Raw genomic sequence first — 25773 nt, 5'->3', positions numbered from 1 at the left:
CATCACAGATGCAACCTGGCTGTGGCTTCTGGCATGCTCAGTTCTAATAACAAGTTTTGATGAGCTGGGAGAGGAAAGTGAGAGAAGTTTTCATTGTGAAAGCTAGGGTAGAGATAGGGATGAGGAGACAACCTTCATACCAAATCTGACCCTACCTCACCTCGAACCACTTGTTTCTCTAGTTGTATGTTCTCTCCACTCAGAGGAACAAGCTCAGACGTGTGATCTTCCCTAAGGAAGACCAGTTTTGTTCCTCCGTCTTACCTTCCCTTGTACATGTGAGAAGTATCTGATGCCCTGCTTGACACTCAGATGTGGCCCTCTAGCTCATCCCAGTCTAATGTCCTGTTTCCCTAGAACTGAAGGCTCTTGGATTTTTATATACATTCTTTTTATCCATCCATTTCTCTTCTGCATACTGATGAAGAGCTATTCTCTGAACATGGAAACACATCTTACCTCTGGGGATGTGCGAGTGGTCAAGTAAAAGCAGTGAATGTATACTGTGAAGGATGCTGTTCCCGAAACATTGACCTACACAGTGACCTAGACAGACCAAAGGTTCCATCCCTGAAGCCAGAGAGGAAGGATCTGGATTGCCAGACTGAAGAGACAGTAGAGACAGTGAAGACACTTGAGTTTTGTTGCTGATATGATAATCTCCCAGCTCCACTGTACCCATCACCAAAATACCTTTAGGCTACTCTGCATTTCCTAGAGGACTGCAGAAGGAACGAGTGCTGCTTCTGAAGCCCTTCCAGCATGTTCTACCCCAGAGCAGTGCTGCTTTCAGCCCAATCTTTACTGAAATTAAAGAATTTTCAATGATTGTGGGATGACTCTTAGTGGCATGCAGTGATGAGCTCTGTGCTCTGGGAAAGGGAAAACAGAAAAGTCTGGGGCTCCTAACACATCAATTCTCCTTCTTGGAGAATAAATAATGTCCCCCCCAATTAGGAAAATGTAAAAGTGTCATGCTTGCCCTTTGAGTACAAGAGCATGAAGAACGTCGCTGCTGTAACTACAATAGAAAGGGACAAAGACCTAGACCAGTCTCTGATAATAACTCCCTACCCCCTCTCTCATGATCGTCACTTACAGGTACTCGTAAAGATTCAGTTCCACAAGTACTACTCCCTGAGGAAGAGAAACTCATTATTGAAGAAACTAGAAGTAATGGGCAGACCATCATTGAAGAGAAGTGAGTAGAGAGTATCTCTTTCTTGTCATGTCTGGGGCCTAAAGTAGGTGTGTCAGGCTCTCTTAGGAGTTCTGTTGTTGTGATACAATACCATAACCATGAACAAGTTGGAGGAGGAAACTGTTTATTTCAGCCTACAACTCTCAGGTCACACTCTGGAGCCCTCTTCTGGCCTCCTTGATTACCTCCATTCATATGCACATAAACACATCAATCATAAAAACTAATCTTAACAATCCCCAACTAAAATCCAGATCTGTAAGTTCCTTGATTTGAAAAAAAATTGAAAAGCAACGAATGCCCATTAACCAGGGAACTTTATCATAATTTTTAAAAAAATAAAATGTCCTGATTCTCTATTATGTGAGTTAGCTAAATGAAAAGGGTAATACCATAGCATGGCTATTGTAGCATACATAGGATTTTGTGATAGCTTTTATTATATTGTAAGTAATGTTTACTCTTCCTCTAAAACTGCACCAATAAAACCATAGAATGAGACTCTTAAACAGTTGAACTCAGAGGAGCAGTGACTACTAGTAGACTAGTGATTACTAGAGGCTTGGAGGGGGTAGAAGAAACAGGTGATGGTGATAAAAAAAACTATAATGTCCAATTGTATAAGATGATAGGTAAGTCTAACATGCAGCACAGTGACTATAGTCAATAATATCTTTCATACTTGAAATTTCCTGAGAACATAGACCTCCTGTGTTCTCAATAGACTCGCACACACTCCCAAATAGTAACTACAACTACATGTGGTGATGGCTGTGAAAATAACTCTATTTATGGCATAATTTCATAGGACAAACACATTGAAGCATCATGCTGTCTAACTTAAATAGTTTTTAATTTGTCAATTATATCCTCAAATTGAAAAACAATGGTTTTTACCTGTTGTTTCCTGGCCACACACACTGGACGTGTGAAGAGCAGCAGGTATAGAAGTGAGGCTGTAACACGGTATAGACGTGGGCATGTGTGATGAGAGCTTTGTTCCTATGGAGAGAAAGAACGTGGACCATCCGGAGTAGGGACACTCGTCATTAGGTGGAAACCCCACAGATATTTGCATCTCTGTATTTATAGAGAGTTGTAGGTTGCTTACTTATCAGCACTTCAGTACCCACCATTCATTTTTGAATTTTCTCTGTATATTTTAGGAGCCTTGTTGATACTGTCTATGCCTTGAAGGATGAGGTCAAGGAATTGAAGCAGGTAATGCAGTACCAAAAGTTATCTTCTCAGATGACAGACCGGCTCTGTCCTGTTGGCCACTGGGAGGTGGTTTCAGGAGGAGCCTGGGAGCAGGTACTAAGGGAGAGTTAGTATTTTCTTTGCAGTAGCAGGTAGGTTTTATTTCTTTTACCACGTGGCCTTGAATTTCTGAGCCTTTCTATTTATATATATGCAGCAGAGTCCCAAACTTACATATTGCTTTCTTGTTTCTTCACATCTTAAAAAACTGTAAGCAAGCTCAGGTATGGCAGTGCCTGTCTACAATCCTAGCCACTAGGAAGGTTGAGGCAAGGGTATCATGTATTTGCTAGCCTGGTGTAGCAAGACCTTGTCATGAAAACAAACGAAAAGGAATAATGAAAGAGAGATAAAAGAGGAAGAAAGAAGATAGGAAGGAAAGACAGAAAAGAGAATTGTCTGTGGTGGTTTATAAATTTATGGGTAATGTAGTCCCATGCTCCATGACATACACACACCCTATATGATAAGATTTAGTGTACCTGTAGGAAGGGGACGCATAGTGAGAGGGGAGTTGAGAGCCTTCAGCAGCACTTGTGGAATGCTTAGCAAATTCTGGATGAGCCCTGGTTTAGTCCTGAGCTGAGGCCAGCCAGTGAGGCCAGGAGGAGTAGAGGCATTGCAGAGTTGAAACTTATGACATATGATGGCGCAGTGCTGGGATTCGGAGAGAACAGACATTAGAGAAGCTTCTCCCCATGGTTATCTAATGTACTATGGTGGGCAAACTTTCAGCGATGCAGAAGCACTGGAAGAGGTTTCAGACAATGGGGGAGGTGATACTAAGTTCCCTTTAGAATGGAATCATCTCTCTAGATGGACCTGCCCCCTGACATGATCCTGTGGATCTGATACTCATAAGATGAAGTTGGCACTAGAGATATTTGGCAGCCTCTTAGTACATGCTTGTATCAAAAAAAGGGGGAGGGATCCTAAATAAAAAAGTGTGGATCAAGCTGTCTGTGGGGCAGGTTCAGACTGTGGGAACACTTGGATTAAAGTGAAGAGTGTGGGAGGCTGCTTACACATAGGCAGAGAACCAAGAGACAGCCTGCTCTCAGAATATGTAGTCAGAGTGAGGGATGCCATGAAGAGAAGGGGGGGGGGGAGGGGAGGGGGAAGGGGGGGGAGAACCCCTGAGAAGGGCTGCCTTGGCTCAGTGATTAATAACTCTTTTCCCTTCTAGGAGAATAAAAAAATGAAGCAATGTCTGGAAGAAGAATTGAAGTCGAGGAAGGACCTAGAAAAACTGGTCCGGAAGCTGTTGAAGCAAACTGATGAATGCATTCGAGCTGAGTCCGGCAGCAAGACCTCGATTCTTCAGTAACCATCACTGTGCAGGGGAGCACAGTGCCTTCAGCACACGTTAAAATGGCCAGCTGAATGATATAACTGTACACTTAAGCTTTGTGCTTTGTGGTGTTGGGATTCTTTCTCTCTCTCTCTTCTTCCCTCCTCTCCTACCCTCTCCCTCTCCTCCCACCCCTGCTGTTTGATTCAGTGTTTGTTGCTTGGTTATCAGTTAATTGACACTTGTTTTAACAGGGGAAATAGCCTGAGGTGGTGGTAAAAATGGCCCCAATATTTTGCTCTGCCAACAGCCCTTTACTACCTAATCCGCTGGAGGCTAAGCTTCTCAGGCTTTGTTTAGAGTAGGTGAAAACGAACACCTTTGCCCAGTGACCCAGCTGCACTTCCCCTGGCTGTCATACGGCCCCTTTCAGTACTGTAAAAATTTATTGCCCATGTTGTCTGTTAAGATCAAGAACAGTGTAGTGCCCTTATACCCTTTGTGCTGGTGGCCATTTAAGGTCAGTGTGGTAGGAGCTCCAACTGTCCACACTGGCAGCAAGTCTATCAGCAAATTGCTTCAGGCAGTCCCTCCTCAGCAGGGCAGAGCCGTTTGATGGAGCAGATATCCCTAGTGTAGTGTAGCTTTACAGCCCAACCTTCTGCCTCTGCCTACGTTTTCTACCTCCCCCCAACCCTGTGCTTTTAGCCAGCCATAAAAAGTGCTGTGTAAACGATCATGGATTTGCTTTGTTTATTTCGTCAAACAGTTACTATAAGCAGTGACTTCACTTTGAATATTCTAATGACAACCTTTTCACCTTTCTGAACAACCTGGGTGAGAAGATATTGTGCCCTAATACACACCTTCCATCCCATCTTACCAAGTTCTGGTTTCTGCTGTGAGAAGACTCATCATGGGCCCCTACTATGATGAGACAGATTATACACCCAGTAAAAGGGCCCCTCCTAGCTGACCAGGTTGTCAGTGAAGCTGATTGTTTGAAACTGGTTTGCTCAAGTTGTTTATAATGTCCAACCATTGACTTTGTTAGTAGTCCAGGAAAGTGACCTGTGGAAAAAGCAGATTTTGAAGAGAGCCCAGAACACTGTATACCTAAATTCAACACAAGTCAAAATAGGCCGAGGATGGAGGAGCAGAGCTCTTGCCTACCTCCTTAGATGACAGGACACCTTGGCCAGATGGCAGAGTCACTAGAAAGAGATGTGGAATGCCAACCAAACGCTTACACATACATTTGATTGGGGCCTGTAAGTGCTGTTTCAAAACCAAACTCAAGACCTAAAAGTTTGTTGAGGAGCTCTTTTTCTTTGTGGTATGGAGGCTCTCACAGTTTCCATTATTCCATGGTACAGTGCTATTGTCTCATGTTACATGGCCAACATTATAGCACCCACAGGATATGGAATATTCCTGAAGTCCAACATCAGACAATCGCACACAGCCATCTTTGTCAACTTAGAGGGTAAAGGTTTATAAGAGTGGCTGTCCTATTTCTAAGCCCAGAGATTTATATGAGACATCTTTCATGTAAAAGTATTTTACAAAAGGAATAACAGCAACAACCCATATGTTCACATGTGTCCTGTCTGTGCTTAGTCAACAGTTTGCAATCAGTATGCAAATTTTGTCCATAGGAAAAACACTTTTGTGGTCGACAAATAATTTAGTTCATCGCTTAAGACATTGAAAGGTCTCATAAAGGATGTGTACATATGCATGCTTGGGGACTTTGCCCTTCCAAGGAGAGCCCTTGGTACTCTGGATAATGAAACTTGTGCAGTGGGCTGCCCATGCTTACAGACTAAATAATATAAAGGAAATGAAGCCATGTTAGCCCCAAAGTCATGTCTCCATAGTTGTGTTGTTTACAATACTTCTAAATGGGTTCCCTTACTCTAATTAAACTGCTGCCCTTAGGGGCCTTTCAGTTTCCTTCTGTTATGTCCTTCTTATAGGAGCTCAGATTTTTCTAAACTTGTTTTTTTATTTTAAAGACTTTTAAATGAACATTTTCAATAAACAAGAATAAACAGTGCTTTATAAATAAAAGTTTTGTTTTGTTTTGTTTTTTCTTGCTGACTGATGTTAAAGAAAGCTGGCTGTTCTTTAAATGTCATTTTCAGCTGACAAATATGAATTGTTGGTGACAATGGCGTGAGCTTTCATTCCATGCACACATCATGGTAGCCATGGTCATAGGCTAATTTTAACATATCGTGTATTGCCACAACTACTATATCTGTAGTGAGGACTTTGAAAATCTTTGCTTTTAACTTTGTTGAAATAGACAAAAATATTAACTATAGTCACTGTATTATACACATACAAAGTTTTCCTATTTTACTGAAACTTTGTATACTTTGATCAAAATATTACCTTCTCTCTTTCCCCACTTATGTCCCGATTAACTCCTATTTCCCCTTCCATGTCTATGAGTTTCTGTTTTTATATTCCACATGTGAGGAATGAAGGAGAGCATGCAGCATTTATCTTTCTCTGCCTGGCTTATTTCACCCAGCACAATGCCCTCCAGGCCCATTGATGCTGTTACAAATTACTTTCTTCTTTTTAAAAGCTGAGTAGCATTCCATTATTTATATACCATAATTTTATCCCTCTATTTATTCACAGATTCTGACTATAATTCCATCAACTATATATCTTTCTATGTATATATGTATATATCCATCTGTCTTTCTATGATCTTTCTATGTATGTATTTTTCTATTATCTATCTATCTATCTATCTATCTATCTATCTATCTATCTATATCTATCAGCAAGGTCTCACAGTGTAGCTATGGCTAGCCTGAAACTCACTGTGCATACCAGTCCAGACTTCAAGTCACAGAGACCTGCCTGCCTCTAGCTCTCCAGTGCTGGGATCAAAGTGTGCTCATCACCATGACCAGCTTTAGGTTATTTTAGACCTTGAGGAACTGCCTTATATTTCAATGAGCATGGGTGTAAAGATAGCTCAGATTGTGTTTCTTTTAGAAATACTGAGAAGTAGGTTGAGGTTGGAAATTTTAGCTAGTCCACTCGCATCAGCCTTCCCCAAACCTACCTTTTCCACTTAAGGTTCTATTTCATAGCGTGATCATACTCTGCAATGTAGTGAGCAAATGTCACCCACTGGTGACATAGATCTTTCCTTAACTGCACTATCTTTCATCTTCTGGCTTCAACTTACAAACTACTTGAAGTGCATCTCACAATTTTCCTTCCAACATTAGGAGAGATACATTCCCTTTCCTATGCCAGTGCTCCTCCATATTTACTTTACAAGAGTTTGTCAATCTGTGATATTTCAACTGGGACCTCTGGTGTCAGCAGGTAGGATGAAAACTACATGAGCTGTGAACTGGGGGAGATAACTCAGTTGGTGAAGTGCTTGCCATGAAAGCAGGAGGATCTATAGTACATCATCAGAATACATGTCAAAATAGTGCTGAGGTGGCTTGCACCTACAGTCCCAGAACAGAAATGGCAAAGACAAGTAGGTTCCTGGGACTTGCTGGCCCTCCAGCCTTGCCTGCTCATCAGTTTCTAGGCTAGGGAGAGACCCTATCACAAAGACCAAGGGGCAACTGGTGAGATGGCTGAGTGAAGGTGCTTGCCCTGAAGGTTTGGTAGCTTGAGTTAAATCCCTAGAACAGTCATAAAGGTGGAAGAAGACAACGACCTCCACAAAGTTGTCCTCAGTTGTCTCCCCACATGGGATGCTGTGTGTGCATTGCCTCACCTCTCATAAACCTGTTATAATAGTAAAATGAAGTCCCAAAATCCAAAAGGTAGATGACTCCTGTGCAACAAGACCTGATGTTGACCTATGCCTTTTACATGCCTATTCTCTCATATGGAGACACACACACCTCAGCTCTCCCCCCCCACACACACACACAGAGACAGAGCCGGAGAGAATGACTTATTTGAGCTAGATTCTGTCTATTCCTATCCCCATGATTCTCCTGAAAACGTCAAAGCAAACATACATTTTCCTAAGTTGCAGCAAGGGTTCTGGATACAATGAGGGTTCAAATTTATGCTAATATTTGGGGTAGAGTGGGGAGCATTAATTTACACAGTCTGACTTCCTCTGGTGGCCTGTAGGACTTTCCCAACATATTGTGGCAACTGGAGTCTACATTGCAGTGTCTCTGCTCAAGCTTTGTGGCTGACACTGTAGCAGCAGCAGCACCAGGCTGTAGTCACAGCAGCAGTTGCCTAACATTTGGGTCACAACTTCCATGGAATGATTTTGAAGCCGTTAATTCACCAGAATCCCACTGCCTTTCACTTCTTAGTCCCTGTGTTTTTGTTGATACTAAATTAACTTTCTGACTGAGCTACCTTACTGATTCTTTCTTGCTTTGAACAGTTAAATTTCACTCCATCATACTAGCACTATATTAAATAGTTCACATATTTAGGGTTCTGCAAACCCTGAGCAACACTGTCTCCATCTTACATGGGAGTAAAAGCATGAGATATTGAATTATGTGGTACTTCATAGTGGAGGTGGGATTTGAACCTATATTCTGGTCTACCTCTTAGAATTGAGCTTCATATACCACATCCTTCTTCTGACTTTTGTACTCATGAAACGCTGCTTCTACACAAGCTGTCAACCCTTGAGAAATCCTCAAGGAGTTCTGTGTGGTGTTGATTGTTGCTTTTCTTTGTTTGTCTGAGACAGGGTCCTGTGTGCTCTGGGCTGGCCTCAGATATACCACATAACCCAGGATGACCTTGAACTTCTATTTCTCCTGCCATTGCTTCTGATTTCTTGGATTACACACACATGCATTACCATCAAGGTATTATGAGGTACTGAGTATTAAACCCAGGGCCTCATGCATGATATGCAAGCACTATGAATTGAACTGCATCTCTAGTCTAGCAGTGAACACTTGCCAAATCTAGAGAATTGCTTTTCAATGGCTTCTCTGTTGTATTCAAATGTTATTCTTTGCAACTGCAGTGGTCTTTTGTTTGTTCGTTTTGAAGGTATCTCACTATGTAGTTCAAACTGGTCTGAATAAGTCGGGTATATCTTAAGCTGCTCTTGAACTCATTGGTTTTCTGCCTTCCCAGTGCTAGAGTTACAGATTTGCAGATGTGCAGGGCTGCACATGGCCTTTTGTGCTCTCTCTCTCTCTCTCCTCCCCTTTCTCCTCCTCCCCCCTCCATTTCCTCTCCCTCCCTCACAGAAGTCTGTCTTTCTCCCACTGTCTTCTTCCCTCTTTGTATTTTTTTGCTTTCACTTCACTCCACACTCGGTGCTTTCTTCCTTCCAATTTACAGGTCAGGGCTATCAGGATGTCTGGGCTGCTAAATAAGATTTTTGAGCATCGAAAGTTTCAACTACTTTAGGATGCCCCCTTCCCTCACCCAACTGCAGTGCTGAGTACAAACCACTGTTCTGGGTTCCACTGTGTGCTTCATTTGATGATGAGCCTGAGAGCAGTCTACTGGAACTTTCTGCTGACCCTCACCAAAGTCATCAACTGTGCAAAAAAATAATATCCTCACGATGAGAATTGGAAGCAGGAAGATCATCATGGATTCAAACCCTGCAAGGAACACATAGGTCTAGGCCAACCTGTGCCCTGTCAAAAAAAAATGCCAACTTTTCAGATGTGGACACTGACCAACAGGTTAAACAATTTGTCCATGGTTATAAAACAGATAAATTGTGAAGCCTGGACTAAATTCTATCTGACTAGCTCCAGAGCTAACCACTATACTACAAGAGGATCAGAACAGCAATCATACTCAGTTCCAAGTTCTCTCTTCAAAGAGAGAGAAGCTCTCCACATAGGGGCTCTGGTCCTGTGGCAATGATCGAATACACCACAAAATGCATTCCCACTGGAAGCCCAGGAGTGTACTCCTGCTTCTGTTTAAGTGGGGTGCTTCTGTTCTGAAAGCATGGCACAGTGCACATTTGCATTTTGTGGTTCCTTACTTCCTATCAAATAGCAAAGACTGCAATATTTTATACCGCGTGCATTTTCTGTCTGTTTAGAAACAAAACAAAAATGAGTGTGTATTTCAATTCCTTCCCCTATCTTCCCATGGAATGTAGAAGTAACAGGGTTATGAAGTTGGCACTATGGGTTAGGGGCTGTGGCTCAGCTAGCAGACAGCTTTCTTAGCATGCTCAAAGCCTTGGATTTAAGCCCCTAATACTGAAAAAAGCAGGCACGGTGACATAGACATAAGTCCAGAACCTGGGAGTGGGAGGCGAGAGGATCCTTGGTCAAGGTAGGTTGCTTCTTTAGTCAGTGGGGTAGAGGGAGGTAGCAATCAGTGGAGTAAGCAACAGTGGAAGAAGATGGCACGTGGGCAGCAAGATCCAAAGTCTTATCTGCATGCATTGGATCTAAGGGCCAGAATCCACTGCTGAGAGGTAGGGGACTTCTTGGGGACAGATAAAAACCCAAACTATTCCCCGAGTGACCCACTCCTGCTATCCCAGGAGGATGAGAATTGGAGGCAAGAAGATCATCATGGATTAGAGCCCTGCAAAGAACATGTAGGGCAGCCTGCGCCCTGTCTAGAAAAATACCAAAATAAACAAATCAAACTCCAAACAAACCCTACCTCAAAAGTATTTCATCAGTAACTTGAAAGTGGTTATTAAAACCAGGGCTCTTGCAGAGAGATCCTATGGGTAGAAGGAGATGGTGAAGAGCTGCACTTTTGAACAAGCAAAGGGAGCTTGTGAGGAAACAAGGTGAGAGACTGGGGGGGCCTTGGCTGCTTAGAAAGGTCTGGGATGGAGCTGTGGGAAGCGGCTCTAGAGGGCAGTAGAGATTCTAGAAGAGGACGTAGACTAGAAAATGCAGCGTTTTATATCAATGATAGTCTGTTTACAATCATTTAACTAATTAATTAATTTAAAGATGTTCAGTATGCAGGCCTGCCTAGCCTCGATCTCCCTAGGTAAAACAAGCTGGTCTTGAATTTGCTGCAGTTCTCCTTCATCTCTCCGAAACTATGTTGGTGTCTCGGGTGTACCCCACCACACACAGCTGAATATAGCTGTTTTGAACAAACTCCTTACTAAAAGTAGAAAAAATTTGCAAGATAATGGTTCCCAAGGAACAAGAAGGTACACTGAAACACAGGGGCAGTGTTTAAATCAAAAGAGCATGAGTATATGAAGATATACTGGGGTGTTCTCTTCTTGTTTGTATATCCATTTCTAGGAGATACTGTTTACAAAATGGTCAGCTCTGAAACCACACACATGTAAACAACAAAAATACACTCAGTGGGTTATATTTATGTATTTATGCATATGTATATATGTAATACTAATAATCAAAGAAAAAGAGACTACCATCAATTTGAAAGTGGAGAGACATGGAGGAGGTTGGAGAGGGGGCCTTGGGCGTGTCTATAGGTAGGAAAGGGAAGGGGGAAAGAAACGATATTATATCTTATTTAAAATGTATAAAAAGTAAAATTAAATATATCTATCTAGGTGACACACTATTAAACTCGCGATGTCTCGATCCTATTCCCACTAACTCAGACAAATTGCATAGGAAAGATTATGCGGCAACATGGACATTCAGCTGATGTAAGGAGAGAATTATGATGTATATGTTGTTGTTGCCCTCTCTTTTGAATGAACTAATGCCTTCCTTAACGAACGAATAGGATTCTGGCCTTCCTAAGGAAGGCCCACACTGTAAGAGTGTCATGGCCACAATCTACTCGGCTGCCATGGCTGCTACCTCACTCCTTCAAGCACTATACTGAGTTTTGTCAGCTGGTACTTTTTTCCCCCTTCACAGTTCTGGCCATGGACCTCAGAACCTCACACTTGCTAAAAAAGCACTCGACAGCTGAACCACCCTGACCCCATCAGGAGTTAGAATAGTGGAAGGCTCACCCTCAGGATGCTTCAGCTCCATTTTCTTGTTGTTTAGAGCGCAAGCACCTAGACAAGCTGTTAGAAAGGTTGGCTCCTGCTTCTCATTGAGGGCTCTCTCTCTAGTCTCCTTCTACCTTCCAGAGCAAGATGGGAACAGAGGACGAGAGTGTTTCTCAGTGACCAGGCTTCCACGTCATCTATCAAAGCCATGGCAGACTAGAAGAGAGTATGCTCTTACTGGTATAACTTGTATAATATGCTCAGCTTAAGAACTATGTTTATGGTAACAGCTTTTCACCAACCCTTCCAAAAAAGTTGGCAAAATTACTTCCAACTACTTCCTCTTCCTCCCCACAACCTGAACGAGAGCTATACAACAACGATAATGTTAGAGGATCTTTATTAATCAAAAAATAAATAACATAATCATTAAATTCACTATGGAAACAATGGAGATTTCAGGGAGCTACGACAGATTCCTTTAAATATAGTCATTCCATCAGGAGGAATTAGCAGGCCAGGAACTGTTGTCTACAGTGACCAGACAGTGTTGTAGACAGATACAAGGTAGATAATAAGAGAACAACAGCCTGATTCGTGTGTGTGTGTGTGTGTGTGTGTGTGTGTGTGTGTGTGTGTGTGTGTGTGTGTCTGTAAAAGACAGAGAGAGGGAGAGATGGGGAGGGAGGGAAAGAGAATGGAGACATTGAAATACTGAGTGTTGGGGATTGGGGGGAAGGTGGAGGCAGAGTTTCTCAGTTCTCCGTGGGAGACTTTAGAACCTGGCCTACTAGGGCCACAGGGACCCCAAGTCAACCATAATAGATTGTGAGCTAAGGCTCACAGTTGCCCTTCTGCATCTTTCCTGGTAAGTCAAGTACACTGTCCATTGAACAACACACCCATAAAACAACAAAACTGAGCTCCGTTAGTTATCCGCTGTTTCATCAGAGCTCTGTCATCTGTGCATTATGGCTTTGTCTTTTCCTAGGGCTCTCTGGTAGTCTGAATCAGTGGGGTTGCTGTTTCAGATTGTAAGTTGTTAGGGAGCAGGGTCCATTAGGAGTTTGCCTGTCCTGTAATTCTGTTATTCCAGCTCTATGTGCCTTGGGGGTACATAATAAATAGTTTTCCATGAGGAGGGTCCTAGGGTTATAAATAGGCGGTTTAACACAGGGCAGGTCCTAACTGATGTGCTGTATCTGGAAGACTGCCAGCATCGGCCCTGCTGCAGCCTAGGACAGCATACTGTTCAGAGTTTGAGTAAGCCAAAAGATGAGAAGCCAATTCCGTGGATCACTTGGCTTGCTTCAGTCACGTTGACAAACACAGAAGCACCTGCTTGTAATTCAAATACTCCGCCCAAGTGAATGGACTGTTGCTCACAAAGCTTGGAGGAACTGTGGGTATTCGCTGCCCTGAGTAAGATTCTCTCCGACCCACTGCTAGGCTTCAACCAGAGGCTGACGATGAATGGACGTTGACTCAAAGGTTCCCGATTAGAGCAGAAGGTGACTTGGGTGTAGACATAATAGAGTCCTTCTCTTTTAACCGTCAGCTGTCTCCCATTTTCCAGCACTACCAAGTTGCTTTTCATGGTATAATATCCTTTCTTCGCCCACTGAAGAACTGTAGGAAAGAAGAGGAAGCCCTGGTGAGTGTAAGCACAGCACGGTATATATTCTAACAGGAAGTAAGGTTTAAGGTCGGATGCCAACTTTGTATGAGAATGAACTCTCAAGGCACATTATGGCACTCAGAGGCACAAGGAATTACTGATACCACGTTTATATGGGCTTCAGAGTTACGGTCAGGTTCCAATCTGGGTTTTCTTCAAGCTTGGGCAAGTCACTTGATCTCCCCAGATTGGAACGTGACCCTAACTTTGAAGCAACAGAACAGGGGCAGGATTACAGCATTTTTTTCAGAGCCCTGAAGAGGCGAAATAAAGTGGTAGGTAACAGCCAACTTCTCTCTTTGGACTTCTCCAAACCATTTTGCTCCTGGATTTAAGAAAGTTCGAATGATCAACCAGGCCTGGTGATGTGTGCCTAGGATTCCCAGACAACACTGAGGCAGGAGAATCTTGAGTGCAAGGTTAATGTCATCCTTAGCCACATACTGACTTTGAAACCCATCTGAGCTAAGCGAGACCTTGTCTCAAAACAACACAAAAGGGACTAGGGTGGTCTGGCATAGAGAAGATCACTGAGACACACTGGTACCCAGCCTACATGAGAAAAAAATGAGTTCCAGGTTCAAGGAAAGCCCCTATCCAGGAGACTAGGTGGAAAGTGATAAGACAAGGACACCTTCATTTGATCTTTGTGTGCCACCCCTACCCTTCACATATGTACACATTCACAAATACGTACATACACACACATAACTGAATGAATAAATACATGTTTTTAAAATGAAGTGCAAACGACTTGAGATTTATGCATGTCATAAAATTCTTGCTAATGGGAGTGGGAACAGTTAGCTTATCACGAAAGTTACAAGGCTAGACTTGTCAGTCTATCTAGATTAGCTTCAGCTCGGAGTCAAGACCCCACTTCTTTCTTCTACTTTACACTGCTGCAAACCTGACCTGCCTCCCACGACCAAGCCTAAAATAGGCAAGGAAGTATGAAAATAAACCATGTGTTCATTTAACTGTGTTTTGATCTCCCATTGTAGTGGGTGCCATCAACTTGAAAGTACCTATACTCTTGCGGCTAGGGCAGAGTCCCCACCAACAGTGTGCCCTTTTCTCTGCCGAGCTGCTGAGTGAGTTCAAAGTGCTGTGTGCACCCGATTTCAAATCTCAGCTTCCACAGCTAGATTTGATGGGGGTGAGGGTGGGGGACAGGGAGAAGTAAAAGTATTAATATATATTCTTTCTTGAGGCTTTTCGATTATTTGATTTTCTTACATTTATTAGGGCATCTTGTTGCATCTGATACATTGCACCTCAAATTTTCTATAAAAGATGCTTGTTTTGTGATGTTCTTACTTTTGAACCATTTGATTCAGGAAAAAAAGACCAGATTCTCTTCTGTTTAATAAAAAGATCACCCACTTACATTTTTTCCTTTTCTGAGACAGGATCTCACTAGATACTCTTGGCTGGCCTGCAAACTTTCTGTGCAGACAAGGGTAGCTTAAGACTCACAGAGATCTGCCTGCCTCTGTCTCCTGAATTTGTCCCCTTTTGAGGGAAGACAAGGTTTCATGGACCCCAGGTTGTCCTGGAATTTACTTTGTAGTTAGGATGATCTAAAACATATAACCTTTTCGCTTCCTCCCTAGCACTGAGATTACAAATAATATGTGCCACGTTGTTAATGGCTTCTTTCATTTTTGCTCTTACCAGGGGATATAGGTCAAGTTTGTAGCATCATGTCCAGAACGGAATGAGAAATTTGAGGTGGCAGTGCACCATACTGTCTTTCCTATGTTGTCCTGTACAGATCTCCAGTGATATAGACTGTGACATATTTCACAGGCAGGCAGTAACAGTTCTACACCTTTTGAAGAATTCAAAATTCCACTAAATATATCCAAGGACCAAAAGATTTGGGTGCAGGTGGACAAGTACTAGTAGGAGGTGATTCTAGGAGGTTTCTCTGTTGCTGTAATCTACTGCAAAAGTGATTATGTGAATGGCTTCTCTGGTCACAGCACTAATTGTGATGTTTTCCCATAAGCATATTTTTGAGAGAAGAGTATATGACAAAAATACTAAATATTAAGAGAACAACTGTTATCCATGAAGAATGTTAGGTCATTCCCTTGATATCACAGTGAAGGAAGCTAAGTTCTGGCACATTACTCAGGTATAGCATAGTTTAATAATATAACTTTCTTCCACACTAGTTGATTTGATATTCAAAACTACTCTGTGAAGTAGATGAAAAAGAAAACTGCCACCCAATGAATGGGATTTGCCTAAAGTCACTTAGCAAGAAGTTCTTAGCTATTAAACTCAGGTGCTCACAAACTCCCTAGCCAGTACTCTTACTTATATACCGTGAGCCACAGATCATGCATGTGCTTCTGTGTTATAGTCACAGGGGAGCTAAGTCACCTTGAAAACAACATAATGCAGTGTCTTCCTTTGTTTCTCTGTGGCTTTGTCTCTTATACACTCACACACGCACACACACACACACACACACATATGCACAAATGCACACACATGATTTAGAACTCCATTGTAGAGCCCTCTGCTGAAGCTTTCTAAGGCTGATCCCACGCTCATGCCTGGATGTACATGGGGAATTTTATGTTAGCATACATGTGTCCATCCATCTACAGATGTGATTCATTTTGCAGTAGTAGCTATCACAGGGTAGAGATTTGGGGGAAAATAAGGGCTGGATGATGGCCGAATGCATCTGGAAATAAAAGCATTTGTGCTCAAAAGACCACAGTATGCCATCTGTTGTTACTTCATTGAAAAATCTAACGTCTCAGTGCCTATTGATCTTTACAAAATGATTTTTACCTTTAATTTCCCTGAGGTCAGCCCCACTGAGACAGGGGTTAATCATACAGGGATTGACAGATGACAAAAAAGACCTCCTGTGGCCCATTTATACACAGTGAAGTGGTTTTAGAAGGAGAGATGTTCCCTGTGAGGAGGTCACTACCTGCCATCTCTTTTTATTCCTGCAAAATAATGGTTTCTCCACCCAGTCATTCATCATTTAGAATCGGCCACTGAGAAAAAAACATAATGAGAACATAGGGACTCTTTCCCACCTCCTTTTGTCTCTCTAAGCCCCATCTGTGCATTTGAACTGACTGTGATAACAAAGGACAGTGTATGGAGAGTTATATGGGTACCTTGGTAAATTGGTCCCTGGAGGAAGAAAAGTGCCTAATGATTAGGCTACATTGCTTTGGAGTACCGACACACACACACACACACACACACACACACACACACACACACACTCACACACACACACACACACACTCACACACACACACACACACACACACACACACACACACACACACACACACACTCACACACACACACACACTCACACACACACTCACACACTCACACACACTCACACACACACACACACACACACACACACACACACACACACACACACACACACACACACACACACACACACACACAACACACACACACACACACACTCACACACACACTCACACACACACACACACACACACTCACACACACGCACTCACACACTTGGGTGGCTTTCACTCTGATGTTATGGGACTTACCAGATGCTGCGTTACTGTTGGCCTCACTTACAACATGTGCTGCAATTTGAGGATCCTCATCACCTGAAGTGAAACCAAAAGCAAACTGTCAGGCCAAAGAAATGTACAACAGCTCATGGAATTCATGGGTCAAGTTCTGTAACTGCATAATACTGATCGCGCTAGAGTAGTTTGTGTTAAGGGAAGGAGAACTGGTCTGGAATCTTTTCCACTGAAGGAAAAGGAGGCTTCTAGTACTTCAAAAAACTGAATTGGCTGTTTCCATAGAGTCTTTTTCCTGCTTGGTATTCAATGCTCCATTCCTCTTAACATAGATAGACTCAGGCTAAAATGTTGTTCTTCACTAAATCTGCCTTGAATCTTGCATACTGAGCTAGTGATATGATCATGGTATCTGGTTGGGTCAAGTGACTTTCCAGACTTTCAAATCTAGCTCTGTTTCATACGCAAGAGCCTTGCTTCCAAATTAAAAGTGCCCATCTCCTAAAGGTAGAAACTGTGGTAACTTTCTTTCCAGTTATGAGACTGGTGCTGAGAATTTTGTAGGTATATTATGGAGATGTTTTGTCCTGCATGACTTGAAAGTTCAATTCAGTCAACTTTCTGATTTCTCTAAAGAGAAACATCTGTTTCGAAGGATGATTCCTCAAAATCTCATGAAATTAACAGGGAACATGGTATCACTGGTTACGTCTTGCAGTCATTGTGATGATGAAAGCTTCAGGGGAATCAGAGGAATCATTAGAATCCAAACCAGTGGTTATGATAGGTTCTGAGCACTCTCTTCCCCCAAGAAGAGTATCTATACCTTTCTACATATGCATTTCTACCTGTGGATTAAATTTGTGTAGCTGTAGCATTGGTTTCAATAACCTTGTGATGTTATAGTTCCTGCAACAGTATCCTTTCCCTATTCTGCCACTCAAGACACTCCAGATAGCACAGGTTTGAGGATGTTATAGTCTAAAGGGAATGGGAGAAGCTAGTGTTCAGAAAAGGAAATAAGGAAACTTGGAGCAGTGGATGCTGTCCTCAGTGTGCAGACAGCTGTGATATAGAGAAGTAATCACTCTTTGCTCAGTACATCCCCAAAGAACAGAAATGTGCCCAATAAGTGGACATTCCAGGAAATTTTTGAGGAACACAATTGGGAGGTAAGACTTTTTTGAGTAGATATGGGCCTTAATATGATTATTAGAGCTATTCAAAGATAGACCAGGATGTCTTATTGAGTATAAAGTATCCAATCTCTAGGCATATCTAAGCAGAGGCCATATGCTCAGTAATGCCTTCATTCATATTCTCAGGACTGTAGTAGAATTGGGAGCCATCAAGCTCCTTTCATGACCTCCAAATTTCCAGGACACTCTCACTTTAAGAACAAACACAGATTAGAATTTAGGCGGTCTGTATTCATTGGTCCCAGAAGACCCACTGGGTACTGTCCTCCCACAAAATAGTTATCACTAAAAGATGAATGCCAATTTTACCAAATGATAACTTTCTTATCATTTGGTCCTCTGAAGATGGAGCCAAATTGTGTGGTCCTTTGGATAAAGGTATTGGATGTGGGTTTTGTTTTCCTATTCACTATTATCAATATTAACAGGAACATCTCCTCTTCGACATGGACATAAAAAGCCTTTATATCTCAGAGGCCTGAGAACGTAGCAGTTTAAAAAAGTGTCTTATTTTTATTTGCAGGGCTAAATGTTCCCTGTTTCATGTGCTCAATCTAAAGCTTCTTTTCACTCTTAAAGCATTTATCGAAATCCGTAAACAGCAACCTACCTCTTTGCATTTCAAAGCTCTTTTCTTTTTTCTCTTCTTTGTTTAACGTTATATCCTAAAAGAAGAATCATTGCAAAACATCAGTTGACTGAAGCTTGTTTTAGGAGATTTAAAGGTATCATCTATTTGGCGATTCTCAGTACTGTGTTGTCTGCTTCTGGTGACAATTATAATATAGCTTATGATGCTGCCATTAATTCCACCATAGCAACTGAAAGTCCCTGGCTCTGACAGATGAGCTGACAGCCCAGAAAACCCAGGGGAGACCCTGAAAGCAAAATCCAGGCCTTATTATCCCCATTACAGTGCTCTCCCCAGATCAGAGGTTGTGACTCTGACCCTTTCTATGACCCTGACCTCCCTGCCTTTTGACAGATATTGATAAATAATGCTGAATGGGGTAATAATTCAACCATTGAAACTGGCATATGGAATATTATCAAACAAATGCAGGGCTTAGGTCTCTAAGCATAAGGTTAGTTTGAAACCTCTTAAGAAAAGATTTGAATATGGTCAGGGGAGAGAAATCCACACTTTGGATGTGTTTTTGTGGGTGGTTATTCTGTATTGCCTACACTTATTTTGAGTAATCAACATTCAGCAAAGATAGCCCTTCTTCTAATTCTAGTGATGATGTTCAGAACACTTAGTTTCTTATTTGTATTTTATCCTTTATTTGAAAATCCCATGCACATTGTTTTGTACTTTTAAGACTGGCTCTCACAAAGCCTAGGCTAATCTTGAACGTGTTATGAAGCTGGGGATGACCTTGAATTCCTGATCCTCCTGCCTCTGCCTCCCAAATGCTGATTGCAGGCATGTACCACAATTCCTACTAAATGTAACACTGAAAATTTTTTTTACTTATAACTTGAAAGAATGCTGGACATACTTGAGGAAGCTAGCAGGGACTTCCTCCTACGGAGCTTTGAGAGATGATCAAGGCTGTTGCCGCCATTTTAAGAAGACGGAATCAAAGGCCTGGCAAGTATGAGATCAACCAAGGGCCTGAGACTTAAATGAAGTACAGAAAGAAGGATCGCACTCACAGACCTGGCTCAATCTGTTCCACGACTTTCTTCTGAACAGGCAGGAAAAGAAAACAGTAGTGCTTACAGATCTGATAGTCCTATGCTCCTTGCCATTCCTGGAACCTAATGCCTGCTGGGCCTTTCCTTCCCATTTCTTACCTCAAGAAGGCATTTGTGTGGTTACTCTTGACTATTTTAACTACGGGCTCAGCTTGGTTACCAGATGTGAGTGAGGGCTTAAGGCACTGAGAGCCCCACAGATTAACTTTCCATTTGAACTATGATGGGGGCACCTTGACAATGCAGCAACAGGAAAATGTTTGCGAGCTGACAAGTAAACAAAGACTCTTTGGTGTCTCTTCAAACACTAGTGCGTGATGATTGAAGTCGAGATACTTTTACGTTAGGTGGTTGCAGTGGTGTTGGGGCCTGGCCCAGATGAAAAACGTGAAATCAGCAAAGTTTGTCGTTTCTGCACTCCGCCTTGACTTTTGTGAACTTTCCCCCACTCACACTCCCAGAGCCTTTCTTTTTTTAATTTTTTTGTGGCTTCACTCTTCACTTCAATTGAAAGGGGTTTTAAAGTCAAATTTCAAAAAATAAAAAATCTTGGATTATTGATTTCTCTTTCCATGGAAATTCTACACGGCAGAGAAGGCTATATTGAGCTGTTTAACCTGAAATCAAAGTGATTTAATGCCAATCAAAGACACCTCAGACATTGGTAGACAGATAACCATGAAACTGGCCATATTAGACAGGGAGCAACGTAGATTTTACTATGTAATTTCACTGTTCAAAGTGCTCGCCTCCACTTGCCCTAATTCAAGCCCTGACTCCCATCTTCCTCCCACATTGAGAGCTCCTGCGACCCCAGCAGGCCCTGTGACTTCAAAGTTACTGTAGGCCAGACTGGTCATGGTCCGAAATCCATTAACATAAGCTGAGAAAACACAAATGTAATCTCGAATTAGTCTATAGTTGACTTGATGGGCTCAACAGTTCCAAATCCTGTTTCTGAGTGAGACCTCTAGGAAAATGGTGACCTAAAGGGGGGAGCAGTAGATACAGGAGGATTAACTGATGGGAAAACTTTGAATTTTAGGTAAAGATGGCATTGCTTGGGGCTCTACAGCTCACAGGTAAGCAGTACATTCCCAGAGCCTTGGCTGATATGCCTAAAAAGTTCTACTTTTTTTTTTCATGTAAGCTGGAAAGACCCTTTCCCTTACTCCGATCCTAGGTAGATGATTCTGGAAGCTTTCTACATCTGACCTGAAGGAGGACAAAAGGAATTGGCAGGCCGCCTGTAAAACCTCTGGCTAACAGAGAGAAAAGGGGAAAAAGAACAAGCCATGTTCACTGCCATTCAAGGATACTGAAGTTTGATCTCAGAATGAGAGAAGGCCAGAGCTGGTAGCGTCCGTCTAGAGAGTCTCAGCCTCTAGGACTCCACATGTAAGCACCGGAGAAACCTAAGACATTCCCTAAACTCACCAGTCTTGCAAATAAAGTGTTAAGAATTGTATGTAAATCCTAGATTATAGAACACGGGGTTAATACACACGAGGTACAAAGGACTAATCCTTGTACAGAAGTAAAACAATAAAATCTAAATTAAACTGGACATAGTGGTACATGCCTGAGGTTAGAAGCAGGAGGATTCAGAGAGCAAGCCCTCAGCTACATACAAGTCCACAAGTTGAAGACCATCCTAGGCTACTCAACGTTATCTCAAAAATTTACAAAATAAATAAATACATTCTAGCTTAATATAAAGAACTTAAAAACCAGTGGCATATTTGAACTGAAGTCTGATCCCAGTAAGTGACCTAGGAATGAGCTTTTAGAATCTTCTTCCATACAGGAGAATGCATATTAAGTTCCGAAATAAGTAAGGTCTGAAGAGGACAATGAAGTGGCTCGGCGGGTAAAGGCCAAGCCTAAAGGTGTGAGTTCAACCTGCAGAACTCACACAGTGGAAGGAAAGATGTGAGACTCGCAAGCTGTCCTGTGACTTCCATGTGTGTCATGAATTTACAGACGAAGTAAGCTCCTGAACTCTTTGCTCTGTTAACTGATTATACATTTTCTGTACATGGAATGAAAACCTTTTTGGTTGCACATGTCTAACTCAGCCCTGCTCTGCTTTTTAGCCTAAGGCTTTGTGTTCGTTTCTTTCTTTTTGTATATACACATTTCCACAAATACACATATGCGTGTGCATGTATATATGTGCACAAGCATGTTTATATACAGCACATTTTGATAATGTCTCACTCTGTAGACCAAGCTGGCCTCGAAGTTTTTCCTTTGACTTTGGCCTCTCGGGCACTGAGATCGAAGCTGTGACCACTATCCCGGCTTACAGTTTAAACCTTTGCAGGGTCAGAACTCAGTTTGCACAACTGGGAACTGTACTAAAACTTCCCAGTGAAATCCGCCAGGCACTGAGCGCCTTACCTTGACAAGGTCTTCAAATTGCCTTCTCATCTCCTCACAGTTGAGCAAGGATAAGGACCCTTCTCCTTTGTTGCACCTCTTTAGCTTTTTTACGAATACAAAATCCTCGTGAAGGCTTGCTTCCTCCTCTACCTGTTTTGAAAGAAAGGCTGATGAGAACTATAATGAAGAAGAATGCAGCTAATCACGCCTGCCTTCACACTCGCTTCCACAGCACTGACAGAGGGGGAATGGGGGAATATTAGAAGTTATTGTGCTGGATTCCTGCTGTTCGGTACTTGCCATTTAAGCAGCTAAAAAGCCAGTGATTCTGATGTCATATTACCTGTGCGTCTGGATAGAAATCACAGCTATTCTAATGACTTTTTCATCTCAACCTACCACAACAGCAATGTCCTATAACTGTCATTTCCCCCGCCAGCCGTAAAGTAGTTTGTTGCTGAGTAGTTTTCCCTTTCCATGGTAGTGGCCCATTACAAAGGAGTTCACTCACAGCATGAATTTATAATTACACCTCTCATTTCTTCAGAACTTGTAGAAAGCATTTGCATTTAAAAAATTATCTCTCATCAACAAAGTGAATGCGATATTTTGTTTTTAAATATTTGAGTAATTTAATATATGCCGTTAGCTCGTGTTGTCAACGAATTCCATACAACGTCTTCGTGTCTTAAGTGCAGATTCTTAATTTTCCAAACAAGATCCAATCTGGGTATAGTAGAACATGTCCGTAAACTCTATACTTGTAGGATGAGGCAGGAGTGTCCCTGTGAGTTAAAAGCCAGTCTGGTATATGTACCGAGCTCCAGACCCTTCTGAACTACAGCATGAAACTGTCATTTAAAGTTCACTTAAATATTACAGCACATTTGAGTCTGTGTGGGCTACAACTTCCCCATTATCTTCAAGGCCTATCTCTATACAGGCATTTGATGAAGCCCACCAGGCCACATATGAATAAACAATCAGATACCCAATTTGTCTCTTTGTTCCTCTGTGAAATCCAGTTGAGCAGGCAAGCAGATTATCTCCACTCTCATTACTGTCGCTACCTCTCCTTATATTGATAGAAACTTTAGAACCTTCATTTAGGCCCTCATCTCAAAAAAAGGGCAGCCAGTGCCCCAGAGAGAAGACTGCTACCCATTTGTTGGTGCCTAGCCACTGTCACTTCCAGACTTTTAGGAACAACTAGATACTTGGTTGCTTTTCTCCTAGTCATCTGTGATTAGCATTTCATAACATAACCCATATGCCCCTCAGTTGATATGAACCAGCACAAGGGAACAGGGTAAATCCCGAAGTTACTTTTCTTAAATTGTCTGCACCCTTCTTGTCCTCTCTTGTCTTTATCTATCCAATCATTTAAGCACATAAAATACCTCAGAGGAGTACAGAGCAGTTTACAATGGCAGTTGGCATTGAAGAGTGGGACAGACTGCACCATTCTGACTTTAAAAATTGGCAGATTGGGGGCATTGTCCGTGTCTGTATTAATTCAAAACACAGTGGAATTTCAGATCAAATCAATGCTCTTTTTCTCTGGCTCACTTTTAAAAGTTGTCTTCGTGGGGCTCATTTAAAGTTATCTTTGTGGGAGAAAATAGTTTACTAAGGAAGCACCTTTTAGGAACTAACTGCTGCTGGTGGTCCAGCATGTACTACTCTGGGCCAGGCACTATTCTTTTCAGGGCTAGAATCATTTGCTCTGTGGCATGGGTACTAAGTCTACCTCTATTTCCCTGATACAGAAAAAGCAATGGAAGTATGAAGTGACATGTCCAGAGTCTCAATGCAGTTAAAAGCCAAACTAAAATTCGAAGCCAGGCTGTCTGATTTCAGATTCTGAGATCTAGGCAGCAAGTAACATGCCACAAGAATATAATCCACTTAAAGGGTTTACTGTTCTCCATCATTTGGGTAGAACTTAGCACAACCTATCCACAGATTAGTAAGAACCCCCCAATTTAGTTAATTCAGATTTGTAGGTCACCTTACCTTATCCAATCTTCTATGAAGATACACAGCAAAAAGCACCGACCCAATCATCTGGGTGATAAGAAAAGCAGTAAGTAAATACATAAAAATCTTCATGCTCGCTGGAAGCCCAGTAGCCACAGATCTGGGAGAAGGTTGGCTGTATGTTTCTATCATGCTGGCTGAAAGCTGAAATGGTGTCTTCTGACCAAGAAGGTGGCAGAGGCAGCATGAGAAGACTGTCAAAGTGGCCACCTTACTCAGGATTAGTTAAGAGCGCAGAATCGTCGCAACCCACACTTCCTGGAAAATGTGCTTCGTAGTCTTCTGTCCCAGCAAAAAAGTTACGTAAAGGTTTTTTCTTTTCTTTTTTTAAAATTACACCCATATCATCCACTTCCAGGCTTTCCCTTTTGTTAGTAAAGAAGAAACGAGTCTCTTCTTCCATACATTCATTCTTGCCTTGAAATGTCAGACTTCTTTAAAGACAATGGCAGTATTTTCCTATTGCTGTCTAAATGTTGGGGTTCACCAGTTTCAAGGAAAGTGACAAATGAGTCCACAAGTAATAAACTTATTTCAATTTCAATCTTACTAACATAAATCTGGAACCTGGTATAAAGGTAAAGAAACAGACAGATGTTAGTAAAAATAAGGATTGATTTCACACCTGGTGTGCTGCCTGTTAATTGCTTCTCAAGACTTTGATTCTTTAATCTCTAAACTCAATAAAATCTTCCTAGCTTTGCTAGTCAAAACTACATATCATAAAGCAAAAAACATAGGGCTCCGCATTTATTAAATAAGATGTAGCTAGAAAGAGAATTTGTGTAAAAAAAAACAGACAAAAAAAAATAAACTTTGCTGAAAAGTAAATCTAGCTACAGTGTTTGGGAAATGAGACAAAAGCTTGGGGAGAGGAGCTAAAGGAGAATGATAAGCCTGACTTGGCCGCATTCCCTGTCTCCACAGTCATATGCTACTGATGTGTGGCTTCGGCTGAGAAACTGGACTCTAGTCCTTGCTGTGCTAATAAGTTCCTATGGACCCTGAGTGATTCGCTTTGCCTCTCTAGGTCCCCTACACAAAGGGCAGCCACCTGTCTTGCCTAACCCATTGGTTTTGGTGAAGACAGAATAAAGATTTTAAGAAAAAGACTTTGGAGGCATCTTATACAATATACAGTTATCCCTATTTTTAATAGTTTTCATAGCCTAAGAAATGAGTTTTCCAAATGATTGCTAACTGTTTATATGGAGAACAAACTAACAATGGCCAAACCACCTCAGGTTGTGACGCTGTGTTCAGGATTACACATGTATGAATGGCCACTATGATGTCATATCAGATAACCTTCAAGCTAAATACAACTATGGAAATCTCTCTCCCACATCCCAACCCCCTGTGTAGAAACTGATAAAATTGCTTTGGTGATTCCTACAAACTTGTTTCAAGAGACAAATAGGAAATATAAACACTGCTCTGCTAGGGATACTGTCTGTGTAGTTAGCACCTGCTGTTTTCCCCTCCCACGCCTCGGCATCCTGTCCTGGGCCCAAACCTGTGCAGTTTTTCACTACATCTGCTA

At 42.0% G+C, this 25773-nt stretch overlaps 2 protein-coding genes across 2 annotated transcripts in view; one reads left to right on the top strand and one right to left on the bottom strand.

The window, feature by feature from the left end:
* Arhgef6 (Rac/Cdc42 guanine nucleotide exchange factor 6) overlaps nt 1-5825 on the top strand; it is a 117800-nt gene extending 111975 nt beyond the window's left edge. Inside the window, 3 exon segments of the mRNA XM_032890111.1 lie at nt 1102-1201; nt 2368-2422; nt 3648-5825. Coding sequence (XP_032746002.1) covers nt 1102-1201; nt 2368-2422; nt 3648-3788 — 296 coding nt within the window. The 3' untranslated portion in view covers nt 3789-5825.
* Nucleotides 5826-12919: 7094 nt separating this feature from the next.
* Cd40lg (CD40 ligand) lies at nt 12920-24362 on the bottom strand. Its single transcript, XM_032890109.1, has 5 exons — nt 24207-24362; nt 22209-22340; nt 18715-18769; nt 16924-16986; nt 12920-13296 (listed from the first exon to the last, which is right to left on the bottom strand). The coding sequence occupies exons 1-5, from the start codon at nt 24360-24362 to the stop codon at nt 12920-12922; spliced, it is 783 nt and encodes a 260-aa protein (XP_032746000.1).
* Nucleotides 24363-25773: the final 1411 nt, after the last annotated feature.

Source organism: Rattus rattus, chromosome X, assembly GCF_011064425.1.
Source record: "Rattus rattus isolate New Zealand chromosome X, Rrattus_CSIRO_v1, whole genome shotgun sequence".
In the NCBI taxonomy this organism is placed as follows: Eukaryota; Metazoa; Chordata; class Mammalia; order Rodentia; family Muridae; genus Rattus; species Rattus rattus.
The sequence above is the reverse complement of the archived record's forward strand: the minus strand, read 5'-3'. Positions and strand labels throughout refer to the sequence as shown.